At 41.6% G+C, this 19,893-nt stretch overlaps 1 protein-coding gene across 3 annotated transcripts in view; it reads left to right on the top strand.

Annotated features, from left to right (window-relative positions):
* UNC13B (unc-13 homolog B) overlaps nucleotides 1-19,893 on the top strand; it is a 209,416-nt gene that overhangs the window by 176,758 nt on the left and 12,765 nt on the right. For 2 of the 3 annotated variants that reach the window (XM_040089891.2, XM_040089890.2), the window contains exons 31-34: nucleotides 5,341-5,429; nucleotides 8,521-8,673; nucleotides 10,499-10,622; nucleotides 17,148-17,204. In XM_040089891.2, the coding sequence (XP_039945825.1) occupies nucleotides 5,341-5,429; nucleotides 8,521-8,673; nucleotides 10,499-10,622; nucleotides 17,148-17,204 (423 nt within the window). The remainder of the gene's footprint in view (nucleotides 1-5,340; nucleotides 5,430-8,520; nucleotides 8,674-10,498; nucleotides 10,623-17,147; nucleotides 17,205-19,893) is intronic. The other variant, XM_040089892.2, reaches the window with a different exon arrangement.

Below are 19,893 nucleotides of genomic sequence, written 5' to 3'. Positions count from 1 at the left end.
AATGCATCTGTGGGTTCTATCCTCCTTCAGGAAGGACAGTTCTTACTTTCTCTGGCAGATTTGTTCTATGGTCATCTATCTATGACACAGTAGCTTGCACAAAAGTAAGTATTATCCTGACTAGTCTATCCAAAAAAGAACTTCCTTGGGGGAGTAAGAAACTAGAATAGCGGTATGCCCTGGTATTGAACTGTTCAACTTCTCATGTTCTTGAAGGTGTTCTTGAGAGCCAGGTACCAAATATTTCGTTATTCCTGTGACAGGTATGTTACTTGTGCCATGTGTGCAGGTGGACCTCGGGGACTCGTTTCAATTATGGTGTGCTTGTGGCTTCATCTGCTTCTGATTCCCAGATCCATCTTGATCTGCAGCTGTAGCTGTAGCACTGGGCAGCTGTGGAAAGCTCTGAAATGCTGCTGCTACATGTTGTTCTTTGCCAGTGGGTCCAGAACACACCCCTAGAGAAATTCAGATCACTGATTCCCTTTTGCAGCAAGGGAAGTGATGAGACAGGGCTCACCTGTGGTCACCCTGCAGTGTAGTGGCATGATATGGAACAGATGGGCTTGTCCAGTACTATTTATTGAGATTTTGCTCCTGGATAGAGTGTCTTTCTTTACTCTCTCCTCCACCCACTGCCCCCAGTGAGTTATGGTACCTTTTCTCCTCACTTTTCTTATTATTTTCTGAACTGTAGTATTCAAAACAGGGTAAAAATTGTCTAGCATCTCTGGGTTTAATGTGTCAACATTACGTGGTCTGTGAACATTACTAGTCAGAAACAATAAGGACAGCAGCAGAGCTTTAGAGAGCTCTGTTTGTAGGGATTCCCTTGGGTCAAGGCAAATATATATATTTACACACACACACACATATATATATGCACACACAAATACATAAACACACATGCATGCACAGAGAGAAGTACCTTAAATCAATTTTAGGAATTATAATTAATACTTTCATTTCCCTTCTGAGTTGTGTTGATCTCATGGGATCAAAACAGCTTCATCATGACTTGGGAGCGTTCTCAGACATCCCTAAAGCATGTTTTGAAAAGGCAGCATTTATGAAGTGGCAGATTGCATTAAAAGCATAATGAATAGTGAAACTGGGGAGTGAGTCCTGGATAAAAACTGGGTGCATTAATACCTTTTGAAACCTTTGATTGCCCTGAATCATCTCCAATACACCAGCAGAGCAGGGATTATTAGCTCTCTTCTGGGATGGGCTACACACATTCAGTGTTAGTGTTTGCCTGAACTTGGCCCCATTTATTTAATTATTCATACTTTACCTAATAAAAACTGACATCACCTGCATTTTCTACCCACCTCTGTCATTTTCCAGCAGACTTCAGCCTGTAGTCCATTACTGTGCTTAGCTTTTCATGAGTAATGAACTCATGGCAGTGAAATTAAAAGGTGCTGTACTGCATTGCACACTGCTGGAGTCTAGATATAGTTTAAAACATTTCTACACCTTTTTTCCCCAAGGGAAGCATTGAGGTGAGTATCAGAGACAAACACTGCCTAGCAATCACAAGGAATTAGCTGCTGAGTAGCAACGTATTGTCATCATACAATTTTCATGTCTTTGGTTTCCAGCTAATCTTCACAATTAAAGCTTCAAGAAACTCTCCTCTTAATGCTTAGCCAGGGTTAGCCCACATTTTAAATCCTAAATTGGCCACCTGAATAACAAACTGCAGGACAGCTTAGAAACAGCCAAGACTTAAATAGGAATATTCTCCAAGGATTTGTGATAGCTAGTGTTTGCTTCTCTTCAGCATCCCGCATGCCTTAGCTAAGGCCACCGTAGTATTTGAGAAGTTGGCAGCTATTATCTGGATTCAGTACTCCGTGTTTCTTATTCTTGAACCCTATAGGAAAGTGGGGAGATGCCTGAAAATTAAATTCACATCCCTAAAGGGGAGCTGGATCTTCTGGGCTCCCAGGGGCTGGTGGAGGGAGACAGAACAAAAATCAGCAGCTTCAGACTGGAGTCAGATGAACTCCATGACTTGCTGAAGCTAAAATATGTTAGCAAGAGCATAATCCTTTAGTGGCTGATATGCCAGATCAGACCTGATGACTTCAGAGTTTCTGCCTTCTATAGATGGGAATTGATTAACATCTTCAGCTTTCTATGAAGTAAGAGTCATGTCTCCCCACCTACACCACCTACAGAGGAGCCCCTTCCAGTTCTGGCCACTCAGGCTTCACCACTGTGTTTGGAAACCAAAGAAGACCTAATTATGTCTCCTGGGAAACTTGGAAGCTCATCTCTGCAAATTCTTAGGCTCAGGGATTCTGTTTCATGCATGAGGAAAGGAGAAGAAAATCATCCTAAATTCATGTTGACAGGACTTGATAAATGCCACCATTCAGATTAGCAGAGGACTTCAGGTTCCAGCCCTAAATGGGTTCAGATGAGACTTTGAGGCCTAGATTCTCTCAAAAGCCAAGTCACAAATATTTTCAGAAAATTAACAGAGACTTGCTTTCTCTCCTGCAATTTAAATAAGGGATTAGCTTTTCCCTCTTTGCACCTCGGTTTTCAGCATCACACATTTAGCCTCAGACACAGAACTGTGGCTGTTCCAGCCATTATTTCCACTGGAATTGAAACATTTGCTCAGACATTAGAAGCCACCTCACTGTGGCTACTGTCCCATGTTTTGCACAAAGAACTTTTTATTCTTCCTCTGAATTATCTATCATACACCCACCAAATGGAAATCATAAACCTGCTGAGAGAAATGGTGTGGATGTGACATATGGCAGTGACCCAGCTGCCTAATGCCGTTTTCTGCTATACCAGCCAGATTTATCATGCAGTCCAAGTAGCAGTTCCTGCTATCAGTGATAGCTGATATGCTTAAAATTCATTGGCTGAGCAGCAACAGTGACACCATTGTGGGTTAATTTGAGCACTTATCAGTGCTTCACCACACTGGCCAAGTTTGCAGTTAATACCACATGCTGCAGTACGCTGTAATTGACATGTGATTTATGTGTGGGAAACAGCAGTACACATCTACCAGCACCTTCCTGATGAACTTATATCTCACTCAGATAATTCGCCAAACTTAGCTTTTGATTCAAAGCAGACCAGTGCCTAACCATTAACCATCAGTAATGTGTTATGGGGAGCCCTTGTTCCCTAGTAGCAGTTGCTCAGAAAACAAGAGCTTTTCAAGCATGGGAGGGGACTTTTGGATGCTGAACCAGAATACTTACTACCAGGGTTTGGCTTCCTGAGGATGAGGGTGGGCATCTCAGAGTTAAATCTGGGTATCTGTCTTGCTAGTTGTACCCAGAGAGATGCAAGCTGATGTTCTGGAGGAGTGAGAGTTCTTTGCCAGAGATAATGCAGGTAATCCCCTTGGCAAAGCATTGTGTCAGCTGTCTCTTCTTGCAGTATTGGGACAGCAATGCATTTACTATGAGGAACATAGTTTGCAGTAAAATACAACAGTGAGGGAAAGCTTAGCGGTAACCAGTGAGCTAGTTCTTGAACCAGGACAAGTTGTTGATCCTGACCTCAAATATGCTCTAGGCTGTGCATCTGATAGCTTATAAAGAAGTAGAAGTAAATTGTGAAGAATAATTGTCTTGTGCCTAATTCTTCTGGCTTTTTTTTATTCCTGCCTAGAAAAGCACTTAGTTGAAATGTTTTGGTAAATCATGAACTGGTCCTGTCTCATATCTGTCAGAAACGGCTGAAATCAGAGGGCAATTCAGTGCCATTAATAGTAGAGAGCAAATCAGGCAGCTTGTGACTCATTGTGCCTTTATGCAGTAGGAGGGAAGGATTAGTGTAGGGCAAGAACAACCACCACCACCAAATGCTGTTTTTATTTTGTTACCTGCAAGCTGGGCTGGAATAAATGCTGAGTGGCTTGGCATTAGCTTCATTCGGTCATCACAGAGCTAGAGTGTTAAAAAGATAATAGGAAATTTACTTTAATAAGGGAAAAATAATCAGGGGCAGCAATGCCTAAAGTTACAAGGCCTAAGTAATCATCATTTGCTTGGTTGTTGGTTCTTACTTTAATTGCTTTTAAAATTCTGATCCAGAAGTTTGATTAGCGCAGGTTCAAATGCATAATAAAGTCAATTTTCCATGCCAGCTTACAGCAGGAAAATGAGTGGATCAGATTCCAAATCCCCTAAGGTTTGGCTTTCTCTGACAGATGCTGAAGCAATATGAAGAGGGCTTCAGCACTGATTTTAGAGGTGGGAACTCCTTTTGTGTTCAAATCCTATACAGATGGATATACCATAAAAATCTAAACTGATTTTTAACCACAGTACTGATATCTGGCTCATTACATTCCTAAAGAAGTGCTTTGCCATAAGAGGAAGCTTTTTGTTTTACAAACGTCTTGCCTGCCTGCATACATAGGCAAATCTGTTTTACAAGAATGTTTTATAAGCAAATGATCCCAAAGCATTCATCCTGTGTTGCTCTGCATACACACAGGTATGTTTCTCAGAAGGCTAGAGGGGTGACAGCAGCTGGAATACAAGACATTGTAAATCATGTTCAATTTAAACCAAGTGGCTTTGGACTGTTAAGAATGGAGGAAGCACTTCCTTACAGTGCCTGCCAAGGTGTCATCAGCATTCATGTACTGCTTGGGGATCTTGTCTTTATTTTCCTCTGAACACTTGTATACAACAAGCTGTGGTTCCATGTGAGAGTGGAGATGTTTGCTCTATACCAGTAGATGAGATTTTACTTGCCAAAAATGATCAACAAAAGTGCACAACATCTCCTGCCATGGTACTGTGGCCAGATTTTCAGTACAGCTGGGCTTCACTTCTGAGAGCAGTGACTGGTCAATCTTCAGTTGAAATACTTGACAGCAGGGTGGAAGGTAAAATAGCTTCTTTCAAGATCATGCATGGAGAAATGCACAAGTAGTAACAACCAGTCTAAAAAGCCTTGTGTCCTTATAGACTCAGAGGGGTGAAATGACCTGTGAGCCCAGGATAAAGCGGAGTACTTGATGGATTCTCAGCCTAAATGCATTCTTGGCCACAGGGAGTTCACATTCTCTTTCTTCCTCAGCTTTGCAAACATCAAGAAAGATATTGAAGGGTATAGGCGCCTGGGGAAATTACTTGATGCTTTTTAGGCAAGTATCTGCTGATGACTTCACAGCCTCTGTAGCAGCAGCAGGCAGTGGAGGAGAGCATGCTACCTGGCAGAGTTCAGTAGGCATAGTTCACCTGCTTATTAGGTGTAGCCTCAACGGTGAAGAGAAGCGCTGCAAGGGACAGTGGACTGCCCTCTGGGTTCAAACTAAATGCTCTTTTTTTTCATCCACAGTTGGATGCAGAAGCAAGTGACCATCTCAAGGAGCTCCAGGTGAAGCTGAACAATGTTTTGGATGAGCTCAGTGCAGTGTTTGGTAACAGGTCAGTACTACAAGGTCCTTGTCCTTGATGCATTCCTTTCTTTTGTCTAATCTCATTTTGTTAGGTTATGAAAGAAAAGAAACTCCTGTGAACTGCATTATATTTTTCTTTTTGTCCTAAATTCATGGCCTTTTAAATACAGAGACCATCTGAAGAAGTGAGAAACATTTTTGAAGTCTTTCTCTTTTGTATTTCTCTGCTTGGAAATGTAACATGGAGATCTCTCAACTGTGAAATGTATTTGAATTACATGGACTGATTTTTTTTTTTTTTTTCAGTAAGTAGTGCTTGTCAGTAACAGAATTGCCTGCTCCTTTACTACCCAAAAAGTGGTTCCCAGCTTAGTGTTTATGAAGCAACATTCTCGTTTAAACATTCTGCTCTAAATGTATGAAACAGCTGACTGATTTCTGATTGTTCAATGTATACTGGAATAAGAAGGAAACAGGTTTGGAATTTGAGATTGACTTGTTCTAAAGCTGCTGCAAATGTTATCTAGTGTTTCAAGGAGCTCTTCCAAGTATTGCCAGAGTAATTAATAGCAATTAAGTTTTATTACAAATCATGTTATCGTCTACCTGAGGATAAAAATGTGCTCAACTTTGAGACTTTCGTAGTGAACTATAGAGCATGTCAGTTAAGTGAAATCTAAAAATATAGAACTCCTGACTGATCTTTGAAAACAACAACTTCTCATTACAAACCCCTTTCATTTCCTGTTGTGCTGCATAACAGGATTAATGCAGACATGAGCTGTAGTGTTGCTTGAATATGGGCAAGGCAGAGCAACTTGTACCAACTTGGCCTCCCAGGGTCAACAGGTTTGCAATTCTTGAGCTAAAAATCATAGTGGGATTTGTCAAATACTGTTTGGATTTCAGCACACAGAGCTAAGCAGGGAGATAAATGAGCAGTTCCCATTGCCAGTAATGGATGCAACAGCAAAAAATTGAAAGACTCCGACTGTAACTGAATGGAATCAGTAAAGTTTATAATTAAACAGAGAGTGACTGAGAAATAATGATTTAGGGAGGTGATTTTTTTTTTTTTTTTAATCTGTATGTTGTCTCTATGGTGTCATTGCTACAAAACAATTAGGGGACAATCTTGACATACGATAATACGATTTAAAGAGATTATCCAGTATCAGCATACATACTGGGGAGTGTTTTAGAGAGATGAGCCAGCCAGAGATCCAGCCAGTCAGATGTATCAGGTGCTTCATTTATTCCTTAACAGTCTTAGGGAATGAAAAGCAGAGCTGCAGTTTACTCTATGAGCATGATCTCCTAAAGGGTATAAACTTAGGAGGTAAGGCAGACATCCACAATATTCTGTTCAGACTCTGTAAGCAGTTACTCTTTCACCTCTGTGCACACCCAACACTGCAGATCTTAACTCTTCTTCATCTGTGTGAGATTGATTGTATTTGATGCAAAGGCAGCACATGTCCAGAGAGCTTCACTACCCTTGTGCTGAGAGAGAATTTTGTTTGGCACAGAAGTGTTTTCTACTTTGAGAGAAGATAAATCTTGGAAGGGTTTATCCTTCATGCAAGACTAGCTGCTCTTTTGTTCCTGGAGGCTGTAGGAGTGAAGGAAGGAATTCTTGGAGCAATTAGGGAGCAGAAGACCCTGTCAACAGCATAGGTGAAGTTGTTTTTTAGCTTGCTGCTGCCAAGGCCTCCTGTTAAGCTGTACATCTACGCAAGCTTCACTTTCAGGGAAACTTATTGCCACAGTAACTGATCTATTATTTTTCATAAAATTTGCAAGCATTTTGACTCATATTATCTTTTTTCTGTGGAGGCGTTCTTATTTTCCATCCTTGACCTGGGGGTTTTAAAGCATCTTGAAGCAAGGTCCTGCAGCTGATGAAATAATGGGATGACTGCGGGGTGGGATTGGCCTGTGACGGAACAGGGACTGTTAATGGCACAGGAAATTTTTTATGGTCTTTTATTTAGTGTGGCTTATGTCTCTGGTTAAGTTGACGTTGCAGCCACAGCTGAATGGTGCAGGACTTTCTGCTAGAAACAGGGCAGGCAGGAGACAGGTCTGGAATTTTTCCCGTGAGAGGCTGGCTAGAATTGATCAAGGAGCATGAGGCTAAAGGTGGCAGAGCAGGAAAGGTGACCAGGTGGCAGAGGAAGGTAAGAGGGATACTCACACCCAAGCCCCAGGTGTCCCGGTGGCTCGCACACAGAAGTTCAGGTCATATATACAGATGTAAACCTGGCTTCCAAACTTTGGTACCTCTTCTCAAGTCTTTACCCTAGCACCTAACACTGGCTTCTCTTCCTGGTTTCAAACTTCTGTGCCATTAATGGATAGTTAAATGTCACTTTGTAGTTCCTGTTGTTAGTAACTGTTCTTTTAAATGTCAAAGCATTTTCCTTTATTTGCTGAATTGATTAGTTGTCAGCTCTGCTGATCTATTCATAATTTTTAATCACTGCATTATTTAATTTTGAATCTCCTCTTAGCAGGGAGAGGTGGAAAAGTAAGTGTGCTTTAATGCCTTGTGTGTCACTTCATTGCAGGGAGACTGCACTTTGCACAGCTGAGCCCCACATCCCAGTTTGATACTTGGCATGGACTGTATGGCAGTGGACTGGTTTAAGCTGGTGCCTGGCTTCAGGCTGTCTCTGTTGTTTTAAAGATTTAAGCTATGATTGGTCATAACTGAATTTCTGCTGATGGACTCTTGGGTGCTCAGAGTGGGGCATGCACTATGTCGTTGCTCCATGTGATATCCCAGTCTCTGTAGTGGAGAAGGCAAAGGATACAGCAGGGTGGTTTGACTTAAGAAAAACGGCATTTCTTGAAGTCAGGAAAGGATCATTTCTTGCTGCAAGATGAATGATAAAACTCCTCTCAGACATGCTTGTGTCTCATGGTCAGAGGTTATCAGCTGTGTGTGGGTGGTGGGCATAAGGAACTGGAGAGCATGCACCCTGGTAACAAATACAGTAAGGAAAAGAGCAGCAATTCTTGTGAAAGGGAAGTGTGAAACTGAGTGAACTTGAAAATTTTTACCTTGTATTTTTGCCACTGATAGTATTGTTTTTACCTCTCTCCTGTCTGTGCAGCTTTCAGACTCGGATTGATGAGTGTGTCAAGCAAATGTCTGATATCCTCTGTCAAGTTAAAGGGACAGCAAATTCTGCTGCTAATGCCAGAAACACAGTTGCACAAGATGCAGATAATGTCCTGAGGCCACTGATGGACTTCCTGGATGGAAAGTAAGGGAGTGTTTAAATACATGCTACACATACAGTTCATTGGATTAGAACAAGAACAAAGCAGAGGGGAAAATAACTCCCTGTTCTTGGATTGTTACTGAGATTGCCAGTCTCCTAATTTTCAAGAAGAATTAATAGCTTTTCTTCCCATATCTGCCACTCATAAGCTATGGATAGGCTCTTCAGCCTTCATTCAGTGCAAAAGCACACACTTACTTCTTTGTATCTCTGGCAATTATAGCAATCAGCAAAACACAGTGCTGATCAAGTAGTGAAAAAGACTGAAATTCTAAATGTTCTAGCTGTGGGTTTTTTCCTGTAGAGATTTTACTGCAGCCAATTAGCAAGCATATTGCAAACAGTGCTTATGTGCTTGATACATATTCTACACAGTATCACAGCCCTGTCACATGTGTGTTCTAGTTGTACCTGCTGCTGTTCTGACTAGCAAATAAGCTTCTGAGCAGTGGGATGCACACATGATTGATCCATTGCTTGAATCAGCTGGACAAGGACAGTTAAATGTTCAGGCCAAGTCTTGAACTGAAAGAGAAATAGTTCTTAATCTTCATACAAGTTAACCTTAATGCTAATGCACATCAGTTCATCATTTAGTAAGGGATGGCCAGCAATTTTCATAACAGATACTGCAAGAGGTGTTAGACTTCGCAAGTTTAAATTATAGGGGGGTTGGTTTCTCCTAGTGTTGATTATCCCATCTTTCTTTTGGGTCACTGTGTACTTAATGATTCTTCTGCAGCAGTCATTACATCTATGAGCTTTTTCATATTATCATTTTCCATGCATGCCTTCATGAATTCTGAAATGCCATATTCCTTTTTACCATTGGGAACATGGTATGCTACAAGCTTGCCATCCAGCTGTGGAGCAAGTAACTTTGATTATGATAATCCATGCTTGGATTATTTTCTTCCCTGCTTTACAGAGAGTACTTTTTTTAATACCTCCCGCATCCCACCCATGTCAATCCTAGCCCTGTTTGGTTTTGTTCATTTACTGTCTAACCAGCTATTACACAGTGGAGAAGAGTCAGCTGTCTGAGTGCTACTGGCCACAGAGTTCCTGTTCTGTAGCTCTTACAGTGTGATCAGTACATGCTGAAGTTCAACCAGTGTTTCAAAGAAGATTGTAGCACTTCTTGGCCTTTTTTATAGCCCGTACAATAATCAAGGAGGAAAAGCTAGGGAAATAAAGTCCCTTGTGTTAGAGCAGATAAGCACATGGCAGGTGATTGGTGAATGCAATCACAACAAAATATGGAGTTGTTGGAGAAATATTTTGGGGTGATTTTAGAGGTGAAAGATTTAGGTACTTCAGCAGCTTTCAGAAGCTGTGCAGGAATTTCTGCACAGCACTCTGGGAAGTATTAATTTATGTACTCAACAAAAATCATTACACTAACCCCTTGAAGCTTAAAACTATTATTCTATAGTTTTTTCTATATACTCTGTAAACCAAATACGTCTTCTTATAAGGATCCTGTTCAATGGTATCTGCTCTTATTTGGATTATTTGTAGTATTCCAAACGGCCCATCACCAAGCGACACCTTCTGTAATCCCCAGGTCAGTAAACAGAAATTATTGAGATCAGAAATGTCAGTCATCCATTTTGGCCAGTGTTTTGAGTGCTAGAACTCCAAGGATGAGCAGAGGCTGTGCTTTAGAAAAGGGAAGGTTTTTATCCTTAAAGCAATTGTTATGACAAGCTGCTTTGGATAGGGCACTGAATCTTCCATATGCAGTTCGTTTTTCATTGCATATTGTGCTCTTTGAACTCACTCAGTTCTTTCTCTCTCCCTGCAGCCTGACACTGTTTGCAACTGTGTGTGAAAAGACAGTGTTAAAACGGGTGCTGAAAGAGCTCTGGAGGGTGGTAATGAACACCATGGAGAAGCTGATTGTGCTGCCTCCTCTTACAGACCATACGGTAAGCCATTTTATCCTTCCTGACTCATACCAGAAAGTGTTGCTATTGCCTCATCCCCCTGACCTAGTGAGTCATCCATCCAGGTAAATTTGTCTGTGTGTAGCCTGCCTGAGGATGGAAAAACATGTCTGTAACTTGGTAAAGAAAGAGATCATCTCTCTTTGTGGTAGAGTTGCAAGAGCATGCTCTAGAAAAAAAACAACATGATTCAAAATCCATGGTACCTAAGGAGTTTCTGTCCAGTATATCAGTTTTCACTGATTAGTGTTTTGCAATCTTGTAAGGAGAGCTGTCTGTGTATGTGGGAATTATGGAGCAGTTAGCCTTCATGGCCTTAGGTCATGATCTGTAGCCACTTCTGCCCTATCATCTGTTAGCCAGAGTGTCTCTCTATATAGATGTGGTTGATTTGAGCTTGATTTTTGATCACCCATCCCCCTTTTTATCCTCCACAGAAGGCTTTAACACCAGCATTGCCTGGCATGATTTCTGTGATGCTGGAGAGCTAGAAGCAAGTCCAGATAGTTTTTCTTCAAAGGCAGTCTTTTGTATAATTGTTCAGCTGTGTGGACATGCTGGATGAATGTGTGTCATGAATGTAGTGATGCTTTTAACAATGGAAGATTAACTCTTCCCCAGTTCTGAGAAACCAGAGAAACTGATTAAATGTCAGTCATGCACGTCCAGCTGCTCTGGGGGATGACGTTCAGTTGGAGACAATGTGAAGTTTGGGCTGTAACCTCATTATTTACAGATGATCCAGAATTTCTTTTCATCTTGCTGTTAGAGTGAATGTGCAGTCTGTAGCTCAGTTATGCAGCCTTACTTTTTTCCCAGTAGTGGGTAGAATAATAGTGGTTTGTACTATTCAGCAGTTCCCTCACATATTTGGACTGGGCTTCTTGGGTTGCATTGTCCAGAGAAGTGATGCAAACCTGCCTCTTGCTATAGGTGTTTCTTGGTCTGAGAGGATAGGCCCTTGTCACTGGCCTTGATGATGACGATTTTAAGTAAAACTGTTGGGATGAAGTGCGCTGTAATACCTACAATCATGAAATTAGCATGAGGGGTAATTTGCTAAAGACTGCTTTTTCTGAGCTCAGATTTGGAGTAATCATTTCTCTTTGCCTTTATGTTTTATTAAAGAAGAAAAAATAAATTTACGAAGATGAAATGTCTTTGTCTTGGTTGAATTGCTTTTAAAAAGGAGTCTTTGGGAACAAGTGCTAAAATCATCATGTAGGAGCAGCATTAACATGACCCATTTGGAATGCAATCAGTGAGATCAAGAGCCTCAGAGAGAACTAGAGAGGAGCTGCTTTAGCTTTATATTTGCTAGTTTTGGAGTTCAAAGGGCAGAGTAGGAGAGTGATTCAGTATCTGTATCATGAAGGAGGCAGTAACTATGATCAGCCAATTCTTCCAACCTGCAGGATGTTGCTATAAGCCACTTCAAGTTTTTTTCATGGTTTCTTGTTGCCATCATTTCAGTTTCAAATTGAGAAGCAAATTGAAGCATATACTCTCTTGTCTGAGATAATGCAAAATGCTCTTAGCTGGATTTTTCTGTGTCTAGTTAGTTGTATGGTAGCAAGGAGGCTGAAGTAGTCTAAACTGGAAATGAGTTGCTCTTCCAGAAGGACAGTTATGAACAATGCAATGATTAAAATGGCCTTGTCTGCAGTCCTTGTACAGGGAACTGGTGGTGAGGCTGGATGAGCTGCAAGGACGAAGAGCTGCTTCCACTGTTCTCTGGGGCATAGCATTTTCTTTTCTGTTACCACCAGATTTTCATCATTCCCAGCAGTGAAGGCTAGTAGGGCAAGGCAAGGCAAATAAAATTTGGGGCTGCCAGCATGAGCAGAAGCAGTACTTTCTGTTTGCTATTCTAATTCTGCACCAAGCCACTCTTACCTAATTTGGCTTGCCTTTTTTTTTTTTTTCCCTTCTTTTGAAAGCGTATCAGACACAAATAGCCTCGGGCGCTGTAACACACTTTCCTCCCAGCCCTCAGCAACAGAAAGCCCTAGTGGTGCCTCTCTGTGTTTGAAGGACCACTGATGGGATTTCCCTCCTAAAACTCATGTGCAGCCCTTAAGGAGTAGGTGATATTCATGGTAGAGAATAATCTTCTTTAAGGAATATTTTCTCTTCTTTCTGCAAAACTGATGGAGGTGCAGAAGTCTTTTTGATGGAGGTCATGGAAAGCATACTCAGGTAAAAGGTTCCTGTCACCCTGCAGTTTGCCCCACCTGTCACTTGCATGACCCTACCACTGCACAGTGCTTAAATACCTCTCTCCAGACTTAAAAATTCCACTTAAATTAGCTTCTGGAAGATTTTGTTCTGTGGGGCTCAGGTGAGAAAGTGCTGGCACTGTGAGGAATCCAGTGGGGACAGGGCAGTTTTACAACCTCCCAGTCTGATGACCTGATCTGCGGTTCCTTCATGACTTTCAGATGGGTGACTTCAATTTCTCTGAGCACTCTCTGCCTGTGGCTTGTGAGATTAGCAGCAATATGATCCCCAGTAACTTACCAAGTACTTCACACCTCACTAATTTTAAGATCCAGCATGTAATTAAACACCTTCTGTCTTGGTTGAGTGGATATACCCTCTGGGAATTGATATTTTGGGGTTCAGTGCACAGTGCTTGATGATATTAACGGATTAGTTATCCATTTCTTTCTCAACTGCTTAGGATGAAACCGTACCATGCCATCAGTGACTAGTGAGGTAAGAGAAGAAATGCTTAGTTTGTACCCACGTGATTTCCTCTGGAGCATCTTTTTTCTTTCACACAGTGTACTGCAGCCATTCACATGAGGCTCTGTTTGTGCTTGCTCCTGCTGTGCCTTTTTCTACTTCTCAGACGTCTCTTCATTAAATGAAAACATGGTCCAAGATAAGAACTAAATTTTTTTTAAACTGGGGATAGAAATTGCATTTGACTTCCAGACTGTTTTTCAGGCTCATCTGCCTGAGTTGCTCCAGAGCTACTCCATGGTGGAGGAGAGTGTGGCTTTAAGAGGTTTTCTGAAACCTCTCTTAACTTCTTTTTGTTTAAATGAATCCTCTCCCTTGTGCTAGCTTGGAGCAGAAAAATTCAAGGCTGCTTATGTGATGATGAGAAAAAGCTTTTTTAGCCTTGAATAAAATTGGTGGTCTGTGAACTGCATGTGTGCCTAATACTCTGTACTGACAGTTAATTATTTTCCTCCTTTCGTCCCCACTTTTAAGCTTATTTTGTCAATTTTTGTGGTTTAATACACCACAACAACTAAAATACAGTTTTATCTTAACGTGTGCTAACAAACATTGCCAGATACAATAGTTTTTAAAATGAACTTAAATGCTGTTAAATTATCAAAGCTCATTGATACTGAACATAGGAATTAAAAAATATATGGGTGATAAATGTACAGTGCAAGTTGAAACTTCCTTTCACTGTTATGTCTCAGAAAAATAAGCATTGAGTGTAATATGGTTTCCAAAAAAGGACTGGAATCCCAAGAACTTGTAGTAGGCTTTTGTTTTCTAAATTTGTCAGCTGAGCAGTAGGACGGTTAAGCTTTAAGGATTTGAGTCACTTGGAGTATAACTCCGTGCAGTTCTGCTGGCTTCCAATAATTAGACTTGAGTCAGCTGATGATCCTTCTCTACATGCTTTCACTGAAGGCACAAAAAGGCATCAAGCCATTAACAAGGAATTTAAAATCTCTGTGTTGTGGACTATAGGTGTCTTTCTTGTTTCTAAAGAGTTTAGGAAAGTACAACTTACATTATGGGAGAGCCAGAAAAACCAGCATGAAGGCCCATCCAGCTGTATTTGCTGCAGAGGTAGGCATGATTCATAACAAGGATTTAGTTTGTCCTCATATTCTATCCTTGACATTTTAACCAATTTCATTGTGGGCAGCTTGTCTCCAAGCTACCTGGTAATTTAAGTTCAGTTGTTCTCATTCTCTGGCACAACTGGTTAAGTGCTGTCTGTAGAGCTTTGTGATATGTTTTCCATACATAAATAACTTCTCTCAGGAGTATGGCATCTTGTTTACAAGAATGCCATTTGACAGAGGAAGGAGCTGTCTAGATTTTCATTAGATGTTACCAGCATTGATGACAAACTCAGTGTAACAGCAAAATAATTTCTCCTTGCAGATGCATTGACAGAGATTGTCACTGATTGACGAGGATTTTCTTAGCGTGCAAGAACTGGGAGTTATCTGGGCAGCTTTGTTCCACGAAGCGTATCCAGTCACTGGCTATTGCTCAGTGTTACTGACCTGCCCTCTTTAGAAGCCTGAGGCAGCAAGACTGCGTGCCTGGGCTGGTTAATGTTGTTGTTCAAATGTATTTTAAAAAAAGTGTCCAGTGAATGCTGAAAATACTGAGTTAAGAAAGGTTGGTGTTACTGTGTTTTGAGACTATTCCTCTTTTCAAAATTCCAGATAAAAAAACAGTTTTCAGTTTTTGGTTCCTGCTTTGTCAATGGACCCAAAAAACTTAAATTTTAAGGCCCATAAGTCAATAGAATTTCATGGCAAATTGTACAGAACAAGCAGGCACATCTGTTGGGTAGCAGAGGCTGGTGAAACACTGTTTTCTGGTCAGTTATTTGGTATAGCGCACAGTGAAATCTCTCTGTTGCTGCTGGTGTGCAGTCATGTTCAACCCTCCTTGCTGGAAATACATGGAAAATTTGTGCTCTTTCAGATTAGAAAGCTTCATTCTTCAACACTGCCCATTGGATACTGACAACAAGACAATCTCTGTTTCATTTCAGGAGCTTTCCTTTGTAGATTCATTGTGCTTGCCTGCACTTTCCCTTCCACCTCTGCCAAAAGTTGTGAATTTAATCATTTATCAAGAGCTTCTGTTCAGCTACAAAATCAATAATGTTCATTCTGTGTCGGTTTGTACTCAACAAACATAAAAGGCTGAGAAACAGTGAGGGTTAGCTGCTGGTTACAAGTAGAGCAGATCAAGAGGTGATCTGGGGTTTCATGTCACAGAGTCTTTCAGCTTGAAGAAATTTCCAAAGCCGGAAAAACTAAAGAAAGGGCTTTTTCACCTTAAAAATTCAGTTCTGGGCTGCTGTCTTAATGTGCAGAGGGTGTCCAGTTGCCCTAGAGCAAGTCTTGGGTTTTCCAATATTGTTATCTGTAAGCTGCCTTCTTTTCTGTCACTACACCAGGCAACAGATAGAGAGACTTTTTGCTGAGGAGAAATTTTTAGCAGGGCTGATGTTCATTTTAACCCTTAAAACAAACAAACAAGCAAAAGGAAAGAAAATCAGCAGTAATCTTTGTGGTAGTATCCAGTTCCCAGGGTCTTCTCTGCAAATCCCTTTTTGGGATAGTTCTTGTTCCATAGAGTACTGACCTGAAGGGCAATGAACAAATACCAGGGAAGGCAGTAAAGGAAAGCTGAGTGACACCGGCAGGGGCAAAATGCAGTATAATAATTCTGGGTTTACATCTTCCTTCATTACAGTTTGAAGTATTTTGGGGTGGGGTGTGGTCAAGGCTGTTGTGGTTAAATGGGAGTATTAAAGACTGTTGAGATAAGAAAGGATAGCAATGGAGAGGGAAGGAGAATTTGATTTACTGGAGACCTTTAGTTTTGTGCAACCAGTAGTCCTCATACAAAATGGCCCATCCCTAGAAACATTCAACGCCAGGGTAGATGGGGCTCTGAGCAGTGTGACCTAGTTGAAACACATTTTATGTGTTAACATTTACTTTCCAAATGCCTAAATAACCAGTCGGCACGTAGGTATGATGTAGCTAGCATGCTTTTAAACAGGAAGAGGGTAGATTTAGGCTAGATAAAAGGAAGACATTTTTACAGTTAGAGTGGTGCAGTGCCTTGAAGCAAGATTTCCTGTCACTGCAGTTCGTCTTCCCTTTATGTTTCTTCATTGGTTATACACCTTCAGTAAGGCACAGAGGGAGAAAAAGAGCCATTGGCCAGGCTCTGGGACATTTGAAGGTGATGCTGTAGTATTCACTAGATTTTGGCAATCTCTCACCCCTAAACAGCTGAGGTCCAGTTTTGTTTATGACCTGATCTGTGCTTGCCCCCACCGTGATGACTGGGCCCTACCTCCATAGATGGATTCTCATCATCTTGGGCTTGTGTGATCTTTTGCTGTGCAGTCTTTGTGGTCTTCTTGTATATTCAGATGTGAAATCTAAGTGAGTGTTTGGAGATGGCTTTCACCCCACCCCTGTGCAAGCCAATTGAAGGTTTATCCTGTATAAGTGAGTGGCTGCTGTAAGCAAGAGTGAGCTGGTTAGCAAGACATTGTGCTCTGAAATACCTCTTGATGTGGTATCTGCAGAAATTCCAGGGTTTTTACTAGGTAACAAATTGGCAAGGAGTCCAGCTGTTCTGCGTGGCCTTGGGGTGGTTATGTAAAGTTGTTGTGAACTGACTTGACTTGTCCAAAGGAAAAATATGTGAAGCTTATTTATAACCCTTCTTTCCCCCTCCTTTGTTTTCTAACTTCTGCAACCATAGGGCACACAGTTGATATTCAGTGCTGCTAAGGAACTGGGACACTTGTCGAAGTTGAAGGTATTGTCCTGCATGGCTTGTGTTAATGTCCCTGTGTGTAAGCATGGAAGTGTGGTAGTGCATAGCATGTCTTGTGCTTGCAGTAGTTTGTCACTGAATGCAGTTGTGGAGAAATGCCTTTAAATGAATTAAATATGCTTTTTAATTCATTCTACTAACATTAGCATAGTGCTTAACATTAAATCTTACTGTGCGTTTAATCATCAAAGTCGTTTTTCTCTTCTGTATACACAGTGATAAGTCTGGTATGTTGATTTAAAATGAAAAAAAGTACATTTCTCAATATCTGGCCAGCTCCTCCATATCCTCATTTATAAAAGGGAGTCCCTAATGGTTGGAAAGATACTAGTGTTAGCTGTGGATGAATTACATGGACTATTACAAAAATAACTGTTGCTTATGGAAGACAGCCTGCGTCTGTAAATTCCTTCTGCGTGGGCTCCCTTCACAGGCAAGCTGGTATTTAGCATGAAGGCTCCGTTGATGTGTTTTGACAGTGCGTGACGTGACAGTGCATGACATGAGCATTATGAAGTGCACGCCACCTCATCATGAGCGAATCACTGATCACGACAGGAATGGTATGAAAATAGTGACACCTTACAGCACTCAGCTTGCAGTGTGCTGTGGTTGTACTTGTGCTACAAGACCGGTGTTGTGCAAGAGGAGGAGGTCTGAGTCTGAAGTGTCACAGTGCACAGTCTGCAGTGAGGGAGATGGAGCTGGACCGGAACTCTGTCGGAGCATGATTAGGGAAATCTTCCCAGTGCAAACGACATTCTCCTAAGTGATTATTGCTGTTTCCATAGGCATTTGTCTTGCACACTAATACAGCTGTCTTCATACACCTATGTCCCTTGCTCAGCAGATACATTTTCCATTCCCATTTATGTGGGCAGTACACAGGTCATTTAAGGCAGTGCTTATTAGCCATCCTAGCAAGTCATCAGGGCATGCAGGTGTGTTGTTAGATGTGCACCTGTTCTCCAGCTACGTTTTGAGGCTGGTACATAGCAGTTAATAGTCACCTAGCATAAACCTCCAAATGCGGCTCCCCCGGGGAATAGCTGTCACTTGTGCTGAGTGATGGCCTTGTGCACTCCCACAGTCAGGCTGTCATCCATGCTGACATCCTTGGCTCATGAGGATTGTATTTCCTTCCCTGTTTTCTGTGCTTGCAATGCTGTGTGTTGCTTCCATGGGAAAACTGGGCAGAATGGAGCTTCGTAGCCAGCCTGGGAGAGTGGCAGCTGAACCACAGCATCCAAGTGTGACTCCTGTTTCCTGTGTGTTTCCCATTTCTCTTGCAAAAGCATCAGTAGGGACTCATCACATGGAGGAAAAGAAATCATCCCTGCCTTTTACATGTACTCCTGGTGTCTGAGGGCAGAGCTCTGCATTTGCTATTTCTTCTCCCAGGTCACAAGGGCAGTCTCTGAGTTCCTGTGGTTTGCGTGCATTCTTGGGCATGGCCACTGAAATTCACCGTTATCTTTTACTTGTTCCATATTTTCTCATTACTGGAATTTCTAAGCATATACAGGGCATCTTTTGCCAGGAAGGGGTTACCATTTGCAGTGGTCAGGTGAAGGCCGTCCCTCAGCGGCAGTCTGTCTCCAGCTCAGTTACTGTAAGGCTTAACTTTGGTGACTCTGGATTGCATTTTTAGAAATGCACATAGTCATGCAAATCAGGCAAGCCCTGGTGTGTGTTCAAGCCTTTATTTGCATATCTGCATATAGAACTGCAGCAGTACAGGTACACAGGATTTTATATGTGGCAAGAGAGTCATGTTCAAGTGTGAAAGTACCTGAATTTTGGAGACCATAAGGGAAATGACATTGTGTCAAAAAATTTCCAGTAGAATAAGAGTGTTATAAGAGTAAAAATTGGAGTCCATGTGAGAATCGTGGATATTTTATTTTTTGTCCTTTTGTTTTTGCAGGCACATACAAGCTAGCAGAGAAGGCATGGTTCTTCAGACCCCCTCTCCTCTGCATTTTTCAGTTCCACTAAAAGCCTGGGAAGACTGTGGGATGGATTTTAAGCTTTATTGGTCTTAAATAGAACAGGGAGAACAGAGCACTAGTGAATCAGATAACTCAGCTGAAAACTGAGATTGACAGACCTGACAATCACAGGCTCTTGTCCTGATGACAAATCAATTTCACAGTGTATTTTAAAATGTTCAGAAAGCTAACCATAAACGTGGCCCCTTGGTGCCACATATTATCAAACTCTTTCTGCTCAGTTTGCTTAATAGCCAGCAACTGGAGCAGGGAGCAGCTGGCCCCTCTCCCCTCTGCTGCCCCCAGGGTAAACAGCCAGGCTCTGACCACAGAGTTTCTTCTGAAAATACCTGTGGAGAATACAAGGATGAGTCTGAGGCATCAGGAAAAGTTTGTGGGGATTTTTTGTACTTCTTCCACTTCAACTTGCATAATTATTTGATGTAAATACTTGTTTCTTGCTCCTGGCTGGCAGTCTGGGAAGTGCAAGGTAGCACTGTGCGCAGTTCACAGTTCTTTATAGGAACAGTGTGGGATTTGCAGAGGGCAGGTATGCACAGGAATGACAGTCGTGGGCTCTTCTCTGAGTAGGTGCAAATATTACCAGTCCAGTCTCTGGGTTATTTTTATGTAATGTGTTGAGGAAAATGACACTGGGAAACTCCGACAAAGCAGTGATG

This window comes from Hirundo rustica, chromosome Z (assembly GCF_015227805.2).
Source record: "Hirundo rustica isolate bHirRus1 chromosome Z, bHirRus1.pri.v3, whole genome shotgun sequence".
Classification (NCBI taxonomy): domain Eukaryota; kingdom Metazoa; phylum Chordata; class Aves; order Passeriformes; family Hirundinidae; genus Hirundo; species Hirundo rustica.
This window is presented reverse-complemented; position numbering and strand designations above follow the sequence as displayed.